Below are 18,659 nucleotides of genomic sequence, written 5' to 3'. Positions count from 1 at the left end.
CGCCACGACAATGATTCTTATTAGACCTTGAGATGATATCGAGTGTAACAACAGAACATGGGATGGAATTAGACGTGGGATGGCATGGCTGTCCAGCAGATGGGTTGTTATGCCTTACATTGTCAAGCGGATCATCCGCTCACTGTTTAATAATATGAACTAATCCACAAGATTGGATCGTCAAAGCAAACAAAATGCCGGGGTGAGGTGACTCAGAGCATGAGAAAGTGTGTATGAAGGAACTGACTTCCTTTATGGCTAATAACTTTTATGAAAAATATGTTTTTTGTACACATTAAGGGTGATGTTGGCGATGTACTGTAGGTGTTGGCCATGCAGTGGGTTGCAAGTTCAATTCCCACTCCACCCAGCTCTGTCATGTCTTTAGGCAAGACAGTTCACCCGCCTTGTCTTGGTAGTGGTCAGAAGGGTCAATGACACAAAATGACAGCCTCACTTTAAACTACAATCCCTCACTATGCTCAAAAGATCTCCACTCCACTTATTGTAAGACAATTACCACCACTTGGCTGGACCTCTGCTGAACTAGGTTAGTCACTTTAAAGGGAGTGAATATTTATGCAATTACCCATTTTATGGTAAATATTACTTGGCATTATTTTATAGAAATCAATTTTTACTTCCACTGCAAAAGGTTTACTTTTTGTAAAAAAAAACAACAACAAAAAAAAACAGCCAAATTATGTTGCTTATAATTGATTTATAAAAGTCGTAAAGATAAGATAAGATAGATAAGATAAATCTTTATTGTCATTGTCAGAAGGACAACGAAAAGGGTAAAGCACCTAAGGCACTTTAGTAGGAAGTGTAATTAAGCGTTTAGTAAATGATCTATAAGACATGTGCTTCTAAAACTTTCTAAACTAAGCTCAGCTAATTCTCTTAAGAAAGTACTTACCTTTGAGTGGGACTAATCGCAACGGACCAAACTCTGTCAAACATGGGAATCGTTCCTAAAGGGGAGCTGGAGGTCAAAGTCCACATCTAGAGAAACAAATGTCACCAATATTTTTAACACATGCAAAAGTCAGAATCAGAATTCCTTTCAATGCCATTGTGCCCATATAAAGCACAATGAAATGTTTAAAATAGCAACTCTCAAAACACAGAACACCTGGGATGTTAAAATAAGTAAATAAATAAATAAATATCAAGTTTTAGATGGATTAGCTGTGTTTAGGGCAACAAGAGCTCTTGGATGACATGAGAGTAGCACTTGCCCAGGTGAAGCCACGCATATCTGATCTGGCCTCCCAAAAACAACAGCAGAAGTCACACTGATTTGCAGTGTGACTGCAAATCAGTCACACCAAATAAAGCAATTTGGTCAATGCTTTATTCTTTGCCCCAAAAAAGTATTTTGTGGATTTGAAACAACAAAAAACAAATTACATTTAAAATAATAATAATAATAATAATAAAAGTTATTAAAAAATGTTAAATTCTTCTAATAAAATCCAAATATATTTTTAATTAGTAAAATAGTATAAAAAAAAATTTTGGGGGGGGCTGAAATTCTTTTATGGAGCCAAAATATTTTTTGGGGGCCAGAATAAAGTAATACCGTAGTTTGTTGTGAGTTCATGCACTGTGTTGGTTTTGTTCTTTAAGCAAGGTGACGTTCATGCACGGCTCATTTTGTGCACCAGTATAAAAACATATACCTATGTCTTGAATTTTGAAAAAAAATCATATTTTATTTATCACTAAAGAAGGGTTCAGTGAATGCGCATATGAAACTGGTGGGTTTGGTACCTCAAAAAAAGGTTAAGAACCACTGGGCTACGGGCTCATAAATATCCATGAGAAGTCCGGTGTGTGGGCTATGTCCGGCAGTATGTTGTACATCTCTATAAAATCCCTGATTACGCACTATTCGCTCCGTAATCCATTTCGGAAAAGATCTTATCGGCTGTACATGATCTTAGCCATATTAATAAAAAAATAGAACCTTAAAAATCACTGACAATGAGAGGAACTCCAAGCTGCTGCGTCTTTCCATTCCGCTATGGAAACTAATTTAAATAACATGGCAGAAAGAAGGAAGTGCAGAATTTGTGGTTTACAGAATTAAAAGATGTAAAATATATATATATATATATATATATTTACTTTGTGTTTTACCAGAGCTTAAAAAGAGATTTAAAAACTGAAATTTATCAAAATTCTTTATTTAGCAGACAATAAGTCAGTATTTAATTTATCATCATCAACAACTGACTGATAGATGTTCTTACTCGAGCTGTTCGGTCTCTTGATCCACTGATGATGAGTCCGTTTTTAGAGTCCAGGCAGTTCACTTCCTGGCTATGACCCATGAGCCCCAGTGACATGTTACGTCTTCTGCTGTGGACCAAGATCCGTCCGTCACTGACAAAACAAGACAAAACAGCTGTTTAGGTATTTCACTGCTTATAATAGGTGGGTCTAAAATCAAGTCAAGTCTGCAAGAACTACCGTCCTGCAGTTTTAAATATCTCCCCGCTCCAACACATCTTAATCAAATGGCTGAATTTCTTCATCAACAGTCATCAGGCTCTGCTGAGGCCTGATAATGAACCATCCGTTTGATTCAGGTGTGCTAAACAAGGGATGCATGTAAAGGTTTCAAGATACCAGTTCTCCAGGGCCGAATCTGGGCACACCTGATCCAAATGGTTTAAGCCTGTAGTAAAGCAAATAGCTGCAGTCAGAAATCTTTTTTTTTTTTTTTACACATTAAAGAATTTCACCAGAAATACTTTGTGTTTGCTGTGACAAAAGCTTTCTCGCTTGGTGGAACACGCTCACTTGTCGGCGTAGACAAGTGCAGCAAATGTCAAAACTTATTTTAGTTTTTCGATTCAAGTAATCATTTCTAAATAAACCTTTAACAAATATTTCACAGCATTTGTTTTGCCATAAAAAACAAGCAAAAAACAAAAACCTAAGAGTTCTTCTGCACAAGTATAATCCAGGGGAATTCTGTTTAACGGAGCAAGTGTGCCACCTTCATTTGGTTCAGTTCAGATTCACACTGCACTTAAGACAGAACACCGTACCGCTATGACAAGTTACACCAGCAATTCATTTGGGTTGCTATCACAAGAGGCTGCCTAATATGAACCATCAGCCGGTTGCTCTGAAATTGAGGCAAGTGCAGTGGTTCAGAAGACAACAGAGCATGAGATAGTCCAACCTGCTGCTGTGTCCATTTAGAAGTTTGAAGATGATCACATTTTAACATGTGTTTGACTACGCTTAAAATAACATCCAGAACGCCAGTGGTTTAAAGTTTAAACCATTAATGGTTGTATATCTTGGCAGAAGGATGCCAGGAGCTTATTTATGGCTATACAAGGTAAGCAAGTTCTCTTTCACTTAATAAAGAACATTTATTCAAATATTTGAGGAAGAAGGATCACAACAAATTGAAACCTGTGTACGTTGGTTAATGATTACGAGACCAATACCAGACCTTCTGAGACCAAGGCCGACGCCGAATGTTTAGAACTTCAAAAAAAAAAAACACATCATTTCTGGACATTGCTTTTTGTACGCCACAAAATGCAAAAATTAATGGAAAAACAGTTAACTACTCAATCAAAACTACTTATTGGTTTTAAATTAATAGTAGTCACAATAAGCTAATATTTAAGTTACTAAATGCAGCCACATATTGATACGTGTTCTCTAAACTGAACTGTTCGGCTTACGCTGCACAATACTTGTATGATCAATTTAAAAAGGCTCATAAAGATTTGTCATATTTAAAACATCTTTTTATGTCATCATCTGAATAAAAACAATTAATCAGAGAATCAGATGTTACAAACTTGCTGTTCATACAAACACATATCCTTGACATATCAATAAATTATTTTGCATTTTCATAGTATTATTAGTCCATGCCACCACGCAAATTGCCTTACGGGGGAAATCCCAAAACCATGAAGCCAATAGAATCTGTGGGATTTACAAAATTCACGTAGCCAACAAGGACGATGCAGGGACAACAGATTTTAGGAGCCAAGTCACTTCAGGCTGTAGTGTGAGCGTAGCCAAAGTTACAGGTAGGTAGGTAAACACCTAGACATCTCTAAAAACAGTCCTGCTTTATTTTCTGGTCATGAACATATTTATTAACATTAGTTCAGGTCTGATTGCAAGACGATAATTAGGATTCTTGCTTCCTATTTGGTCTTTAGTGGCATGGATTCTTTAAAGAGCAATCAAAAGCCTTTGTAACAAAAGCAAGAGCTGTCTCAGTCAAATGCTGATGCATGGCCCTCTCTTACGCACAACCCATAAGCCATGGTGGTGTCCAGTTGGGAAGCTGTTTCTCAAAGCCAACATTACAGAAGAAGACATCTAAGAATAAGTAGTAGTTCAGATAAAACCAGTTACACAATGACCAAGTCAAGTGGACCTTGTCAAAAAAAAAGCCTTAAAGAGGCCATGTAGTGAATGAATTACCTTCCTCCACTGATCAGGTGAGAGTCTGTGAGGACAAAGCGACACACATCACCCTTGTGGCCCGAAAAGTTTTCCAGTGGTATTCGCTGGAGCCTCCTGGAGTCGCGGCTCAGAGAGTAGGCTCCGATTTTAGCAGCCTGAGACAAGTACAGCACATTGCCGTCCAACTGTAACCATGGCAACAGCCTAGTAGCAAGATAGCGAAAGGTAAAAAGAATAATTTATGTGGAAAATAAAAGGGGAAAAATACTTGTGCCTAGCTTTTTTTCAGAGAGGAAACTATTCACATGAAGCACCTGCAAAAGCGAGGAGATTTTATATGTGGAAAAATACACTTACTCTTACATCAGGTGCACTACAGGGAAATACTACAATTAAACTAAATGTCTCTGTGTTGCCAAGAAAAATATAGCTAGCTTTGCCAAGTAATAGCAAATGATTGACATACTTTGTCTTCCATTTGAGAAGAGTCCACTTTTTACAAAATCCATGATACCAGTTCTGAGCTGTCTTCACTCGTTCCTTCAGAGGGACATTAGGATATCTGCAAAGACAGAAACAACTGAACATCAATTCGTTTTTAAAAAAGGTTGAAAGTTGTAGCGCTAAATGGTTGTATAGCATGGTTATGTTTTTGTATTTGTAAAATATACAGTTTATTTCAAAAGCATTCCTAGCCATATTACTTTTTCACATTTTGTCACATTGGATCCAACTTTAAACTGTTGTTTTTTTTTCACACAATGTGTATATCTTTTACAAATAAAATTTGTAAATGTGTGCCATGCATTTGTATTCAACCCCTTTTACTCTTACAACCCTAAATGATATTCACCGGTACAAAATGCTCTCAGAAATTACTTAGCGATGAGGCTGTGTATAATGGAATCACAGTCTAACTGCACCAATGCTGTTTCTGGCCTCAGACGTTCCTTAGAGAACATTAGAGAGCAAGCAGCATCATGTAGACCACAGCCGACAGGTCAGGGAACACCTTGTGGAGAAGCTTAAAGCTAGTTTAAGTTTTAGAAAAAAAAAAAACAAAAAACAGTCCAAGCTTTAGACATCTCACAGAGCTCTGCTCAATCCATCATCTGTATATGGAAAGAGAACGAACCAGCTGATGACCTTCCAAGACACGATCGTTCACCTGAACCCAGAGGTCGAGCAAAGAAACCTATTCATCAAAGAAGCAGCTAAATGTCCAGGCTAGGTGTGGAGGAGCTGTACAGATCCGCAGGTCAGATGAAGAAAACCATTTGAAATCCAATACACAGTTTGTCACAATTATGGCATCGTTTAAGTTGAGGGGTTTGATATTCATTGCTTGTTTACAGAGGAGGGCTGGATAGAGGAGGGAATGAAAACTGGGGAATGGATGGCAGGATTGGCCCGTTGTTTTGGTGGGACGTGGCAGTGGTGCTTAGTGGAACCGTGAAAGTTAGGGTTATGACCCGTTTCCCTCAACTTAGCCAGAAAATTAAACCATCTTATTTCTCTAGGGGTTTTAAAATATATATATTTTAAAAAGTCTTCTCAGCAGCAGAATGACAAAGCTGGCCTTGAAAAAAAAACAGGATCAAACAAGAGAAGAACAAGAACCTTCACAGTGGGTCTCCAACATATTGATCAGCATCACATGTTGGTGGATTCACATACTTGAATTGTGTATTGTAAGATTCTACTTCTGTTGCCAGCATCTGCAGACAAGAAGCCCCAGGTGTCGTGTTGACAGCTGACATGGTGTCCTATGTCTGCAGTTGCTTCTCGTTAGCTTCACTCGTGTTGCTTCTGTACTCTCGCGGTTCTGTACACTGGTTCTGTACCTCACGGGTCCAGTTAAAGCTGTGTCTACGAAGAGCGAGAATGACTTGCTCGGCAGTGAACGTAACCCCGGCAACCGAAGGGAAAATAAAAGCAGCTGTTCTCCACAGCTGTCTCCTTACATGTCCGTCCCGTTCCAGGTTATCCCGCTGTTTAAACAGCCTTTGGCAATCCTCCTCCACACGGCGTCCCGGTTTACGAAGCGATTCAAGCTTTTACACGCTTGAGAGAGACGACAGAGAGATCTGCGATCCAAATGAAGCAAGATGTGGTAGAGCACGTCCTCTGGGAGCTGGGTGAGCAGCATAGCGGCGAGACACCGAGCAAAACACCGGCCGCGTTTCACACAGCGGAACCTCCCAAGGGTAAACAGGAAGACGTAGCGGTAGCGGCGGCGTGACGTCATGACGCACATGGTTAGTTTCGCTCACCGCGAAGCCTTTCAACAGTACATGAACGCCGGTCCAAGATTACATTGAGCCCTGAGCAGCGGTTTCTACTGAGAGTCAGGGGGCGAATGCGTTTAAACTATAAAACCTCTAGTTTACGCGTGTTTTCTTGTATTTTTATTGACTGCGACAAAATTAACTTACGGTATTTATTAAATATTTAGTAATACGTACCCCCTTTTTTTTCAGTGACCTCCTCTTTTGCTCTGTCAGCCATGTTTGGTAGCTAGCTTTTTAATACAGGCTTAGTAAGGTCAGGGAGGAGAAGTTTTGGGTGGAGCAACATCCATGTAGCATCTCGGTCCACACTCCACTCCAGTAGATGGCGGTAATTCACACCAATACGTTGCTTGCCAACTGCCATAAAAAGAAAAAAAAAAGGGAAAAGAAGAAGAAGCAGGAAAGAGCATAGTTGGGAATTAACTAGTAGCTACACTTACTGAGTTATTACTTGAGTAGCCTTTTGGAGAAAATATACTTTTAGGAGATTTTTTACCCTCCTAAAAACGCTGCACTTATGTACTTTTACTTGAGTAATTTTATTATGAAGAATTGCTACTTTTATTTAAGTGAAGTGTTGCTTATGACTTTGGCCAGATGGAGGACAGATGGAGTGTCTAGTTGTTGCTGCAATCTACCGATAAAAGTTGGGATTTGAAACATTCAGAATTATTTCACTGTCATTTTGTAGGCTATTATTTTCCTGTCGTTTAGAGACAGGTTAGAATCCTGCTGCTTTGCAGGTTCAGTATTTTAGTTTTTGTGTGTTAAATGTTTGTAGTCTGCACCTGTGCCCTTCTTAAAACCCTCCATCATGATGTTAACTCCTTCTACTTTACAATCACAAGTTCATTTAAATATTCACAATATGGAATAGATTTATTTATCACAATAGTGTTGATAACAAAGTCAATACCACAGAAGAAGAAATAAAAGGAGGGTCTTCCAATCTTAAAGTAACACGGTTAAAACAATGACAGAGTTTTTAAAGATGTTTCAGTCAGGTAATGAATAATATGAAAACCCCAAAACAGAAAAAAAAACATTTTGTGTCATTGTAACAAAAAAGAAATACAATGACACTCTCCAGTTCATCCTTCCCAGTGGCATCCTTTAGGAGCTAAATGAAACTCCAGGTTTTATTTTGCCATTCAGCCGACTTTCTTCAGCAGCTCCTCGCCGTATCGGCATCCCTCTGTCTGAAGAAACAACAGCAGGCTTTATCTGGTCACATTGGATGAGGGCTGCCGTTCTGATCTTGCATTCTGGTTCAATCTACTCAAGGTTTGGTATACGACTTTTACAATGTCGTATACCCTGCTGATTCGCTCCAGTTTTACACACATGTTGCCCCACCCTCAGGTTTTGTTTTGTTATCTGCCAGGCTGGCAGAAGGTTCGCTGATAAGTGGCCTCCTTCATTCCCACCATCACAGTCCTCGGCATTTTGCAAAATTATCCTCATCCCAGTAGTCTGTTGCCTGTGGGGCCATCTTTAGTAAAAAAGGCTCATTGCTGCCCTATGTGATAATGGTGCTGTGATCAAAGTCAGTCACTAACAACTTCATCATCTCTGCTGTCAAGATCCTGGTCGTTCTAACATCTTCACAGATGCTCTGTCCAACTCATCATTTCCTCTCTACGTCCTGCTCTTCAACCCCAAATCATCAGCATTGTTCTTTAAACACCTGCCATCTCATTCCTTAGCCTCTGTACCCTCTTTTGGGGGTAAGACATCGCTAATCCTCATCCTAAACTGCTCATCCATGTTTATTACAATTCACAGCACCTACGTCTTCTGCCGGGATCCTAGAACCAAAAGCTTTTATTCATTTATGTCAATAAAACTTTCTGATTGCTCTTTTGTCTTTGTGTAAATCTCTCGAGTTTTTTTAAATTAAGCACACTGGCGCAAATTCAATCTAGTAGACTATTCCCAGTCTCACCTGCATCATTCATTCGCCGTAGAGATGAAAACCGGGTGGGAAGGGGCGCAGAGTGGCAGGAAAAAAAAACAAAAAAACGACAAAGGTGAGAGCTGAGAAAGGGAGAACATAGAACTTTAAAGGGAAAATCTTTTGATTGACCGTATGACATTTTGCTAGGCTCTTAACTGTGTAGCATCAGTAGCAGCAATTTGTGCTCATTCACATCACGAGGGTCCTCGAGCCTTCAGCTACAAGCAGGAAGCAAAGGGACGCTAATGTTAGGAAACTCAGAGAACTAACACGGAGGAATAAACTAAAACCAGATTAAATAAGAAACAAACGTTCAAAACCAGAAACCCACACAAAACTACAAGTCCAAACACAGATCATGCGTCAAGACCCAGCTCACCACACAGTCCACATGGATACAGCTCAGTTTATTTTAATAATGTGATGCTACTCATGAAATGTTGTAGTAGCAGATTTATGCTTTTGCAGATGCTTAACATTAAGATTATTTTTCCTTTTGCAGAGAAATCCATTTTGTTCTGCTCATTCTTTCTTTTTTTTTTTTTTAAGGTCACTTCCTCTGCCAGGTTGTTGTGGCAAATAAAAACACAGTTAAAAAGTATTTTTACTGCATCATAGTTGCTAATTATTACCGATGCGATTAAGTTACATATTTGGTGAAGTTACCTGTTTAAGACTCAAAATTAAAAGTCTAGGACTTGGACTTGAGTCAGAACTTGCATGTGTTTAATTGGGACTGGATTTGAGACCTGGGTGGAAAGACTTGAGGCCAACTGTGCCCGGCAAAACGACAACTTGGTCACACCTACAACGCTCAAAACATCTTGGTTACCCGGCCTTTTGGAATAATATTCTGTGGACTAATGAGACAAAAGTGGATTATTATGGAAGGTGAAGACATCTCTAATCCTCATCCCAGTTCAACTACATCACACGTCACATCTGGAGTAAAACTGACACAGCCTTTCAGAAAAAGGAGCCTACAGTTAAACGCGGCGGTGGTCTGGTCGAGGACTGCTGTACGACTTCAGGATGACTTATATGATTTGCCTTAATTGATGAAGCCATAAATTCTCATCTTTACCAAATCATTCTAATGCAGAGTCTCCAATCATCAGACTGAGAGCTTCAGATTTATTCCTGCCCTCGCCTGGCAACCGTGACGCGCTAAACACTAACTGGTAAAAATGCAGATCGAAATCTTTCTGAGTTTTTGTTTATTTATTTTTTATTTTTATTATAATTAACTTTCTTTTTTTTTTTTTAAAAATGTATTTATTAAAATATCCTGTTGGACCCAATAGGGATTTTGGGATAGGGTTTGACTGAGAAGAGGTCTTTGATTTTTGTACAGGTTTTGTTGCATTGCTGCGATGTAATCTGCCTTAAAATGCAGCCTGTGAATTCAGACATATGCTGTATGTAAGGCTGGTAATAATTTTCAGAGCCCTCTGTGTGGCCGTAGGATTTAACTTTGTAGAGAACAAACTGTGATGATTTGTAGGTGCTTAGGAAAGCACCTCACATTACATGTGAGCAAAACGTGTAATGAATGTTTTGCTCACTGGTTCAATCAGTTGGAATGGAGTTTGAATAATTATGAATTAACTTTAATTTTCAGCGTTTTCCCCAGTATTAACCCTTTTGTGCGTAGCGGTCACGGCGGTGGGCAGCTATCTAACAGCCTTTTTATGTTAGAAATGCACACAGACCACTGAAGTGGACACTGGTGAGTCATACAATACACCGTCAACTACTGGCCATCCACTGTGAGTAAAAAAACATATTTGTTAAATCCCAATATTGCAGGCAGATGAAAAAGCAACTCAGGAATATCCAGTTTCTCCTACTGTAGAAACTCTTGCAGGTAAAAACATATATATATATATATATATAGTGACATCAAATCACTTTTTTTTTATAGCTAATATTTTTTTATATGTGTTTATAAATAATCCCTAAAGACTAATACTAGTGATGTATAATAACAACTTTGTATTTGGAGAAAATACAACTGATTACCTAGAAAAACTTTTCCTTTTTTTTCTTTCTTTTTTTTTTTTTTTTACAAAATTTGTTTTCACACCTATATTATGTCTTAAGAAAAATAAATAAATAAATAAAAAAAAATACTGACATACAGGATCATAATTCATGCACGAAAGGGTTAAAATGCTGTTGCAGAAAAGCCTTATTAATTTGTAGACTTTTTTTTCCCCCTCTTACTTGTAAATGGATTCATCATTCTACTGAGCCGTTAATGTTATTGTATTATTTAGATTGCAGACATACGGAGAATCCTCCCCAAGTGTTTCCTCCGTGTGTCAAACACCGGGTCACACAGCCCCGAGGCCTGTTTATCCACTAAAACGTCCAAGGTTGTGTCACGGTCAAATGACTACCAAAAGTTGATTGACCTTATGACATTTTGCTGGGCTCTTAACCGTTTAGCATCAGTAGCAGCAATTTGTGCTCATTCACGTCACGAGGGTCCTCGAGCCTTCAGCTACAAGCAGCGCCGCCCGCAGCTCTTTGATCGGCTGAGCGTGACGTTTCATGGTTGGAATATGCAGATTGTCTTTCTTCCATTCTCTCTTGCTTCAAATAAAAGATATCTCCCCTGGTTCAAAGCCCGGTGCATGTTCCAAACGCTGGGCCGTCGAAGAAGATCACTTATGGCTGGCTTTCCAGTTGAACTGTCATGACTAAAAGAAATGAAGAGGTTGGGAGGAGGAGGAGGGATATGAGGGGTGGTGGTGGCGGTAGAGGGGGTGTTGGAATGGGGCCTGTGTGCGTGCATGCGTGGGTGTGTGTGTGTGTGTATGTGTGTGTTGGGGTGGTGTCCTTTTGATCTTTTTAGGGCAGCAGAAAGGGAGTGGGGGCGCGGGGGGCTTTTGCCTGAACTGGCAAACACATTTAGCTGGTAATTGTTTGGATCAGACTGACAGTCAGTCTTGGAAATGCAAGGACAAACAAAAGTTTACAGCTCCAATTGGAAAAGTCAACAGGTCCCACATAAGGCTTGTACACAAACAATGAAATTGTGGCAGAGAAGCTTGGCTTTGATCAGCTGTTTGCATTTCAATTATCCAGCCCCGCTTGGACCGCCGGCTTTTGTTAACGCTGCTGAATTGTTTCTTCGATTTAATGAGCTCTCTTGTCATTTCTGATAGCTGATCCGTCCGTCTTGTCTGGCCTGTAACCAGTGTACGCGATTTATCCTCAGAGGCACATTTCTTCGTAAAGCAGTGTGTTTTCTTGTCGTACGTGAAAACAACGTGAATTCAGAGTAGTACATTTTTGTGGTGTGTGTTTTTTTTCCTGGATTAGGGACAAAATGAAGGCAGGAAAGACCAAAGGGAAAAAAAAACCCCGGCACTCTCAGAATTAAAAGTAAATTTTATTTGAAAAAATGCGTTAAATTGTTTATTCCGACATTCAGTTGATCCTCTAATTAAAAGCAAAGAGACACATGGTTAGTATTTGCCGTACGGCAGGATTTTTTCAAATGAAACATCTCAGTCGTTACAGTTTGGAAGCACTTCCCTTCCACGACAGTCTAGCTAGCACCAACCAGCGCTGATATGTGCGTCTTCAGCTGTGTTTTGTGCAACTCATCCGTGTTGTACGTGAAATGAAACCCACGTGTCTTCAGTCATTTTTGGTTCCTGGTGTCATCTTGGGTTCTCATTTTAAAGTTTGGCAGTCGTGTCAAACCCTTTTCTGTGCAACGGCACCTTACCTGGAGAATTAAAAATAAACCCAGATGAAAATCTATATTGATCAAAATTGGAAGCACTTTCTACAGGAAGGACCAGCTTTGGAGCAATGAATGATTGTCACAATGTTTTAAATGAATTTGATTAAAGATATAGAAAGCTACGTTTTTAATTATGTAGCTGTATTTTAAACTTTCTCTGACCTCCCCCCTTTATATCTACTCATAAATCAGACATACATGTTGAATTTAGTATTTATACAAACTTTGCTTCTCATTAAAAAAAAAAAAAAAAAAAACAGCTAAGTGAATTTAATATCATCCAGTAATGGTTTATGTGTGTTGTTTAACGTGCAAAGTTAAAATAGAAATGAAATTGATTTTAAAACTTAGTTGAAAACATTTCCTTTCATTTGTATTCATCAGAACTCATTTAATTTCTTTCAAGATAAATAATAATGTCCATCCATCCATCCATCTATTTTCTAAAACCCTTGTCCCTAGTGGGGTCGGGAGGTGGTGCTGGTGCCGATCTCCAGCGAACGTTGCAGGCGAAAAAATAATAGTATCAACAATAAATTATATTTATAATTCCCCTTTATGTCGCAAATTGAAATCACAAAGGGCAAATAACTGATGGCCTCTGAGTTGATGTGGTTTTCTGTCGTCATATTTGCCACAAAAATTGGAGCTGAGCAGTGTTTGTATTTCTTGCTCCTCTTTGGTGCTGAAAACCAATAAAAACACGTTGAACAGACAACAGCGAAGAATAAATGACCAGAAATATCACAATCAGAGAATCCCAAGTCTTTAAGGACCAAACAATGGTTCCCCGCTGACACCCTCATGTTTCTGAGTGTTTCACAGTGAACCACGGGTTGCTGAAAGCTGGAAGAAGTGCTTATTTGATGAGGGCGGCTTCTGTGTCAATGTGAGGCATTCAGGGCCGGTTTAGGGAGCCAGGGTCGCGTTCTCTGGTCACCGCTGCTATTCTGCGGCCTCCACAGGGGAGGTCGAAGGTGGGGGTTAAATTGCTCCGTACGCAAATGAAGAAGGTAGCTCTGTTTGTTTATTTGGGGTTAAGTACGACGGTTGGGGATCAATAAAATGGATGAAAGCTAGTTTACACCCAGTTTTCAGCACCAGAATTGCTCCACATTTGCATGGCAGCATTGGCGACACAGAAGGTGTGATTTTTCCCACAACTCCGTTCTTCTCTGAGGCTGACTTTACTTACACTTACTGACACTGTGGGGGCCGTTATGGCTACAATGACCCTATTGAGGGCCACCTGATTCTACCCTCAAGCTGTCTGCAAGCCTGGTTTCCGAACACACACACACCTTTAAACGTGCGCTTCATCCAAAACTCTGCCTTTCATTTCAGACTCTATCAAACTGGTTATTGTTTCTGTATTTGCCCTTACTTGTCGGCAGTCGTTAAATTCCTAGAGCACTGACATGGATCTGGTCTCAGTGGAAAATCCCCTGGTTAATCCAATGTGGAAGGACTTAAGTGGATTAATGTCAAGTGTTGTCAAGACTGTTTGATTTAGAGCTTTTAGCTTGGAAGGCCTGTGATAGTTGACAGGTTTACTTCACTCTTCCCTGGAAAGTAAAGTTGTATTATTATAAATATACTTCAAAACAAAACAACAACAACAACAACAAAAAACTCCCAGCAAAATTGTAAGATTAAATGAGCAGTTACCGTTTCGAAAAAGTTCAACTCAAATCAACTTTTTTCACCTGTAAAAAAAATTTTTTTTTAAATGATCAAACACAGAAGCTCCTTGACTTTAATTTGCCTTTCAAAGGGATAGGCAATGCAACTTCAGCATTCATGTGTTGCACTGCAGATTTCAGATTATATGTTATATCTGAAATTTGTCGTGTTGTGAGGGTGAGATGGATCCACGCAGACAAAACATCGCCAGGTGGATCCTTGTCAAAAGCTTTAATAATGAATGAAAAGACATGTAACTAAGACAAGGGAAACAGAACAATCCAGCAATAATAATAATACTTTTTTTTTTTTTAAAAAAGAAACAAAACAGTGAGCATAAATACTTTGGACCCTTATCCCGTTTTCTTAAAGTTTCAGAAAGCGGGATAAGTGAAAATGTTTCAGATCTGGGGTAAATATGAGCATTTCCTCCACCTGTCAGGTGAGACACTGGGGTTCAATCTCCAGCAAGAGCTCTTGATCAAAGATATTTACACGCAGCAATGCTTGAATATCAATGTTTACATTAAATACCTCCTTAAGACTATTGAGCAGGGGTGAATCCAGGAGATTTTAAAAGACGGCTAAGAGGGGCCCAGTGATGACCTTGGGGTGTTACCCCAAAATAATATTTTAAGTGTAAAATATGCAAGCGGTAGAGGTCGCCACATACAGATACAAATCTGAGCCATCCGAGTAAACTGTTTCAAAAATGTCCTGCAGGAGACACTTTTCACGGAGCTCAAAAGTTTTCTGTATGTCTCTGAATGACTTTTTACTACATTTAAACAAGTCTTATCATTGTCTTGTATTTACTGTAAAAGAGTTGCTTCGAGTAGCTATAACAGAGTACACACCAAATCTAAAGACACTTGTAAAAAAAAAAAAAAAAAAAGGTCAGGTGTCCCACTAAAGCCTTAGGGACTAAGAAATAAAGAAAACGGTTTCAGTAAGCAATGTGATACAAAGCTAATGTTTGAAATTGCTGTGTGGTTCTTTATGGTGACGATGAGCTTAATTTGGCTCTCAATGCTGAACTGGTTCGCCACATCTGCTCTGCGGCGTCTGCGCAGATGTGGCCTTGAAATCTGAAGGCCGCATGTTTGATTCCAGCTTCCTCACATAAAGTCACACAAAGCTGCTGTACGTAACTTTTACAAAAGCATGCTTTTTACATGTTTGCTCAAACTGATAGTACGGTGTGAGACAGATAATCCATAAAGAAAATTTTTTTAAAAATCCAGCTCCTCCACCTCCTCCCAGTGCTACTATTGCTGTCTGAAGAAATGCACCGCTCCTGGTCAAAAACAACCAATCATAAACCAGGAGGAACGTCTTGGACATTGTCAGTCTCGCTCATGTGAAAGTGGCGAAGAATCATCGTACCATTCCAGGAAAACGTTAACTTGCCTGAGCGTTCGTGGCAGGCCATGTCGTGGTGAATCAGCACAGCAGACAGAAAGGTTGGAGGATGTGAGCAGTGTGTACACCAGGGTGATTGATGTGCCGTAAGACCCTCCTGCTGGCTCTGATTGCTTGTTTCTGATGGAGCATTGCATTTGTGCTAATAACAGCAGGACCATAGGGGGGAAGGCAGAGGAGCTCAATTTTTTTCACAGATTATCTATATTACACTGCCACAATATAGTGATGATTTCAATACATAAAAAACATTTTTATAAAAACTATATACTGCGGCTTTAACCCCAAGTTGCCCACTAATCTGCGTAATGGTGTGTGCGCGTGTGTTCATGAGCCTGAATGGGTGAATGTGGCTCTGCTGTGAAGCGCTGTGAGTGGTCACTACAGGCACCACATACATTCAGTCCATTTATGGCGGCAAGTGCACATTCAGCATGCAGGAAGAATGCGTTAACTTAGAATCAGGGCCTTGCTTTTATTATTCCAGTACATTGTGATGTAAAACTTGGTCCACTTTGGATGGAGACAATGGTTTTCCAGCAGTTTTTATGTCACAACAAGCTTAAATAGTCATGGGTTGTTCCATCACGTCAAGTTGAAAGCCATTCTAAAAGTTTTGGTAAAGATATGTATGTATTTCAACCTAAATATATATTTATAACTCACTGTGTATTCAAGAAAATGCAAAATAAATTCATCTGCACCCAGTTTTCTATTTCTAAAGTAACAGATGCAGATGATGGAAACGACAAAAATGCATGAAAGTGACGCATGTCGAAAACAGTTTTTGAGATTTGTTTTTTTACAATCTTATTAAAATTAGAAAACCAAGAAATCACATTTGCTTAGGTCACAGGTGTCAAACTCCAGTCCCCGAGGGCCGCTGTCCTGCAGTTTTTAGATGTGCCACAGGTACAAAACACTGGAATGAAAAGGCTTAATGACCTCCTCCTTGTGTAGATCAGTTCTCCAGAGCCTTAATGACCTAATTATTTTATTCAGGTGGTGCAGCAGAGGCACAACTAAAAGTTGCAGGACAGCGGCCCTGGAGGACTGGAGATTGACACCCTTGGCTTAGGTATTCACAGCCTTTGTGTAATAATCTGTTCCTCCACCTTTGGCAGAAATTAAAACCTCCAATCTTTTTGGACATGATGTCACAAGCTCAGCTCACCTATCTTTAGATAGTTTCACCCATTCTCTTTTGCAGTTCTCCTCAAGCTCAGTCAGGTTGGATGGGAGACGTCCATGCCCAGCCATGTTCAGATCTCTCCAGAGGTGTTGAATCGCATTCGAGTCTGAACTTCAGCTAGGCCACTACAGGACATTCACAGCACGGTTCTAAAGTCACTCCTTTTAGAGTCAGGCTATGTGCTTTGGATTGTAGTCCTGCTGAAAAACGATCTATCGCCCAAGTCTGAAGCCAAGCGCATTAATCGAGGACGTCTCTGCACACTGTTGCATTCATTTTTTTCACTATTTTGACTAGCCTCCCAGTTCTTGCTGCTGCAAAACACCTGGATAGCATGATGCTGCCACCACCAAGCTTCACTGTAGGGACTGGTGTTGGCCTGGTAATGAGCCATGCCTGGTTTATTCCAAACCATAACCCCTGGTATTCACACTAAAGACATTGATCTTTGTCTCCTCATGCTGGATCTCTGACAGCATGAGGAAAGATCGCTGGGTTTTCCCGACGCCCTGACTAAGGGTGCTTCTGCCCTGATCTCTGCCTTGATCGTTTAGTTTAGACAGCTGGCTATAGCTCTAGGAAGAGTCCTGCTGGTTCCAAACGTCTTCCAATAATGAATGATAGAGGCCACTGAACGCCTAAGGACCAAACTGAGGAAACCCGGCGGATTGCAAGGAGCCATTGACTTGCATCGTTTGCTCCTCCTGCACAAGCGTGCAGCAACAGTGGACAGTCACCTGCAGTGTGTCAGTGACTTCGGAGCAATCCTCCACACTGAGCATGCAATGCAGCGAGAGCGGAAAGGAAAACTCCCCTTTGCATTAAGAAACTCACAGTGGCGAACGGCTCAGTGTGAGTGTCTGTTCGCCACTGGCCATGACTGACTGTGGGTGTGAGAAGACAAAGCATGCACACAGTCGATCTGGATAAGGCAATGTAGTTTTTTTTTTTGTTGTTTTTTTTACACAATCAAAAGAAAAATGCCCAAAAAGAAATAAAATACAAACAAGCAAAAACATTATAGGGCAGCGGTTGAAAGACAGACTACAGCTGATGATGTTCCAGTTGTCACTGATCAAACACACCTCTAAAAAAAAATTTGCTTTATAGATTTAAAGGAAGTGTTTCAACATTTTTGTAGTTTACTGGAAGTCAGTTTCAGATCAGTCTAGTTTTAGTTGGGACAGCGTGTAATATGCATTAACCTGGAAAGGGAGAGATGATACCAGGTTATAGCTTTAGTGCTAATTTACACCAGTAGACTAGTCCATGTGTGAGATAGGGGTCAGGGAATCGTAGAACACATACTCTGCATCTTCTTATTTGGTTCAGATTCTGGGGATGCAGAGTTTACTTGAACCATTAGACCCGAGTTAAGGATCTGTTGTGATTGTACTAACATACAATAATAGCAGACCTTTAATGTATTTGGTGCTACCTCTGTGGTGAGGACTGGGAGACATCGAAGCAGTTGGTCCATCAGGAAGCGATTTGTCGAGCAACAAAAAACGACATCAACGTTTACCTTAGGTAATTATTAATATTCATAAGAATTGTACTATTAATAAAATTAGCAATAAACTGTCGATGGAGTAACAAAAAAAAACAACAACTTTCTTCTTATTATTGCCTTCCTTTTACAGCCATGATGTTCACTAACATGACATGTTCGTGTTCAGACAACCTTTCAACCACGTGAAGAGGACGAAGACAATCTCGTGTTGACGTCTTGTAACATTTCATCGTTGCGGCACACTGTTTAGGCTGAAGGTACAGTTGATTTAAAAGATATATATATATTTTCATTGAGGTTGTGCTCGAAGGACAGAAAGGTGGGCTAGCCGCGGCTCGTTGTTGTGTACTGATTTGTGAAGATTTTCCACATACGAGTCCCAA

The 18,659-nt window shown here is 39.9% G+C and overlaps 1 protein-coding gene across 2 annotated transcripts in view; it reads right to left on the bottom strand.

Annotated features, from left to right (window-relative positions):
• fbxw4 (F-box and WD repeat domain containing 4) overlaps positions 1-6,658 on the bottom strand; it is a 35,601-nt gene extending 28,943 nt beyond the window's left edge. Inside the window, exons 1-6 of one of the 2 annotated variants that reach the window (XM_023326914.1) lie at positions 6,423-6,501; positions 6,136-6,327; positions 4,925-5,020; positions 4,477-4,662; positions 2,259-2,391; positions 920-1,005 (exon numbers count right to left, since the gene is read on the bottom strand). In XM_023326914.1, the coding sequence (XP_023182682.1) occupies positions 920-1,005; positions 2,259-2,391; positions 4,477-4,662; positions 4,925-5,020; positions 6,136-6,218 (584 nt within the window). In that variant the 5' untranslated portion in view covers positions 6,219-6,327; positions 6,423-6,501. Of the gene's footprint in view, positions 1-919; positions 1,006-2,258; positions 2,392-4,476; positions 4,663-4,924; positions 5,021-6,135; positions 6,328-6,422 lie in introns of both variants that reach the window. The other variant, XM_023326913.1, reaches the window with a different exon arrangement.
• Between the last annotated feature and the right edge of the window lie 12,001 nt (positions 6,659-18,659).

The sequence above is a fragment of the Xiphophorus maculatus genome, chromosome 22 (genome assembly GCF_002775205.1).
Source record: "Xiphophorus maculatus strain JP 163 A chromosome 22, X_maculatus-5.0-male, whole genome shotgun sequence".
NCBI classification, from domain to species: domain Eukaryota; kingdom Metazoa; phylum Chordata; class Actinopteri; order Cyprinodontiformes; family Poeciliidae; genus Xiphophorus; species Xiphophorus maculatus.
Note: the sequence above shows the minus strand (reverse complement) of the source record. Positions and strands in the feature narration are given on the sequence as shown.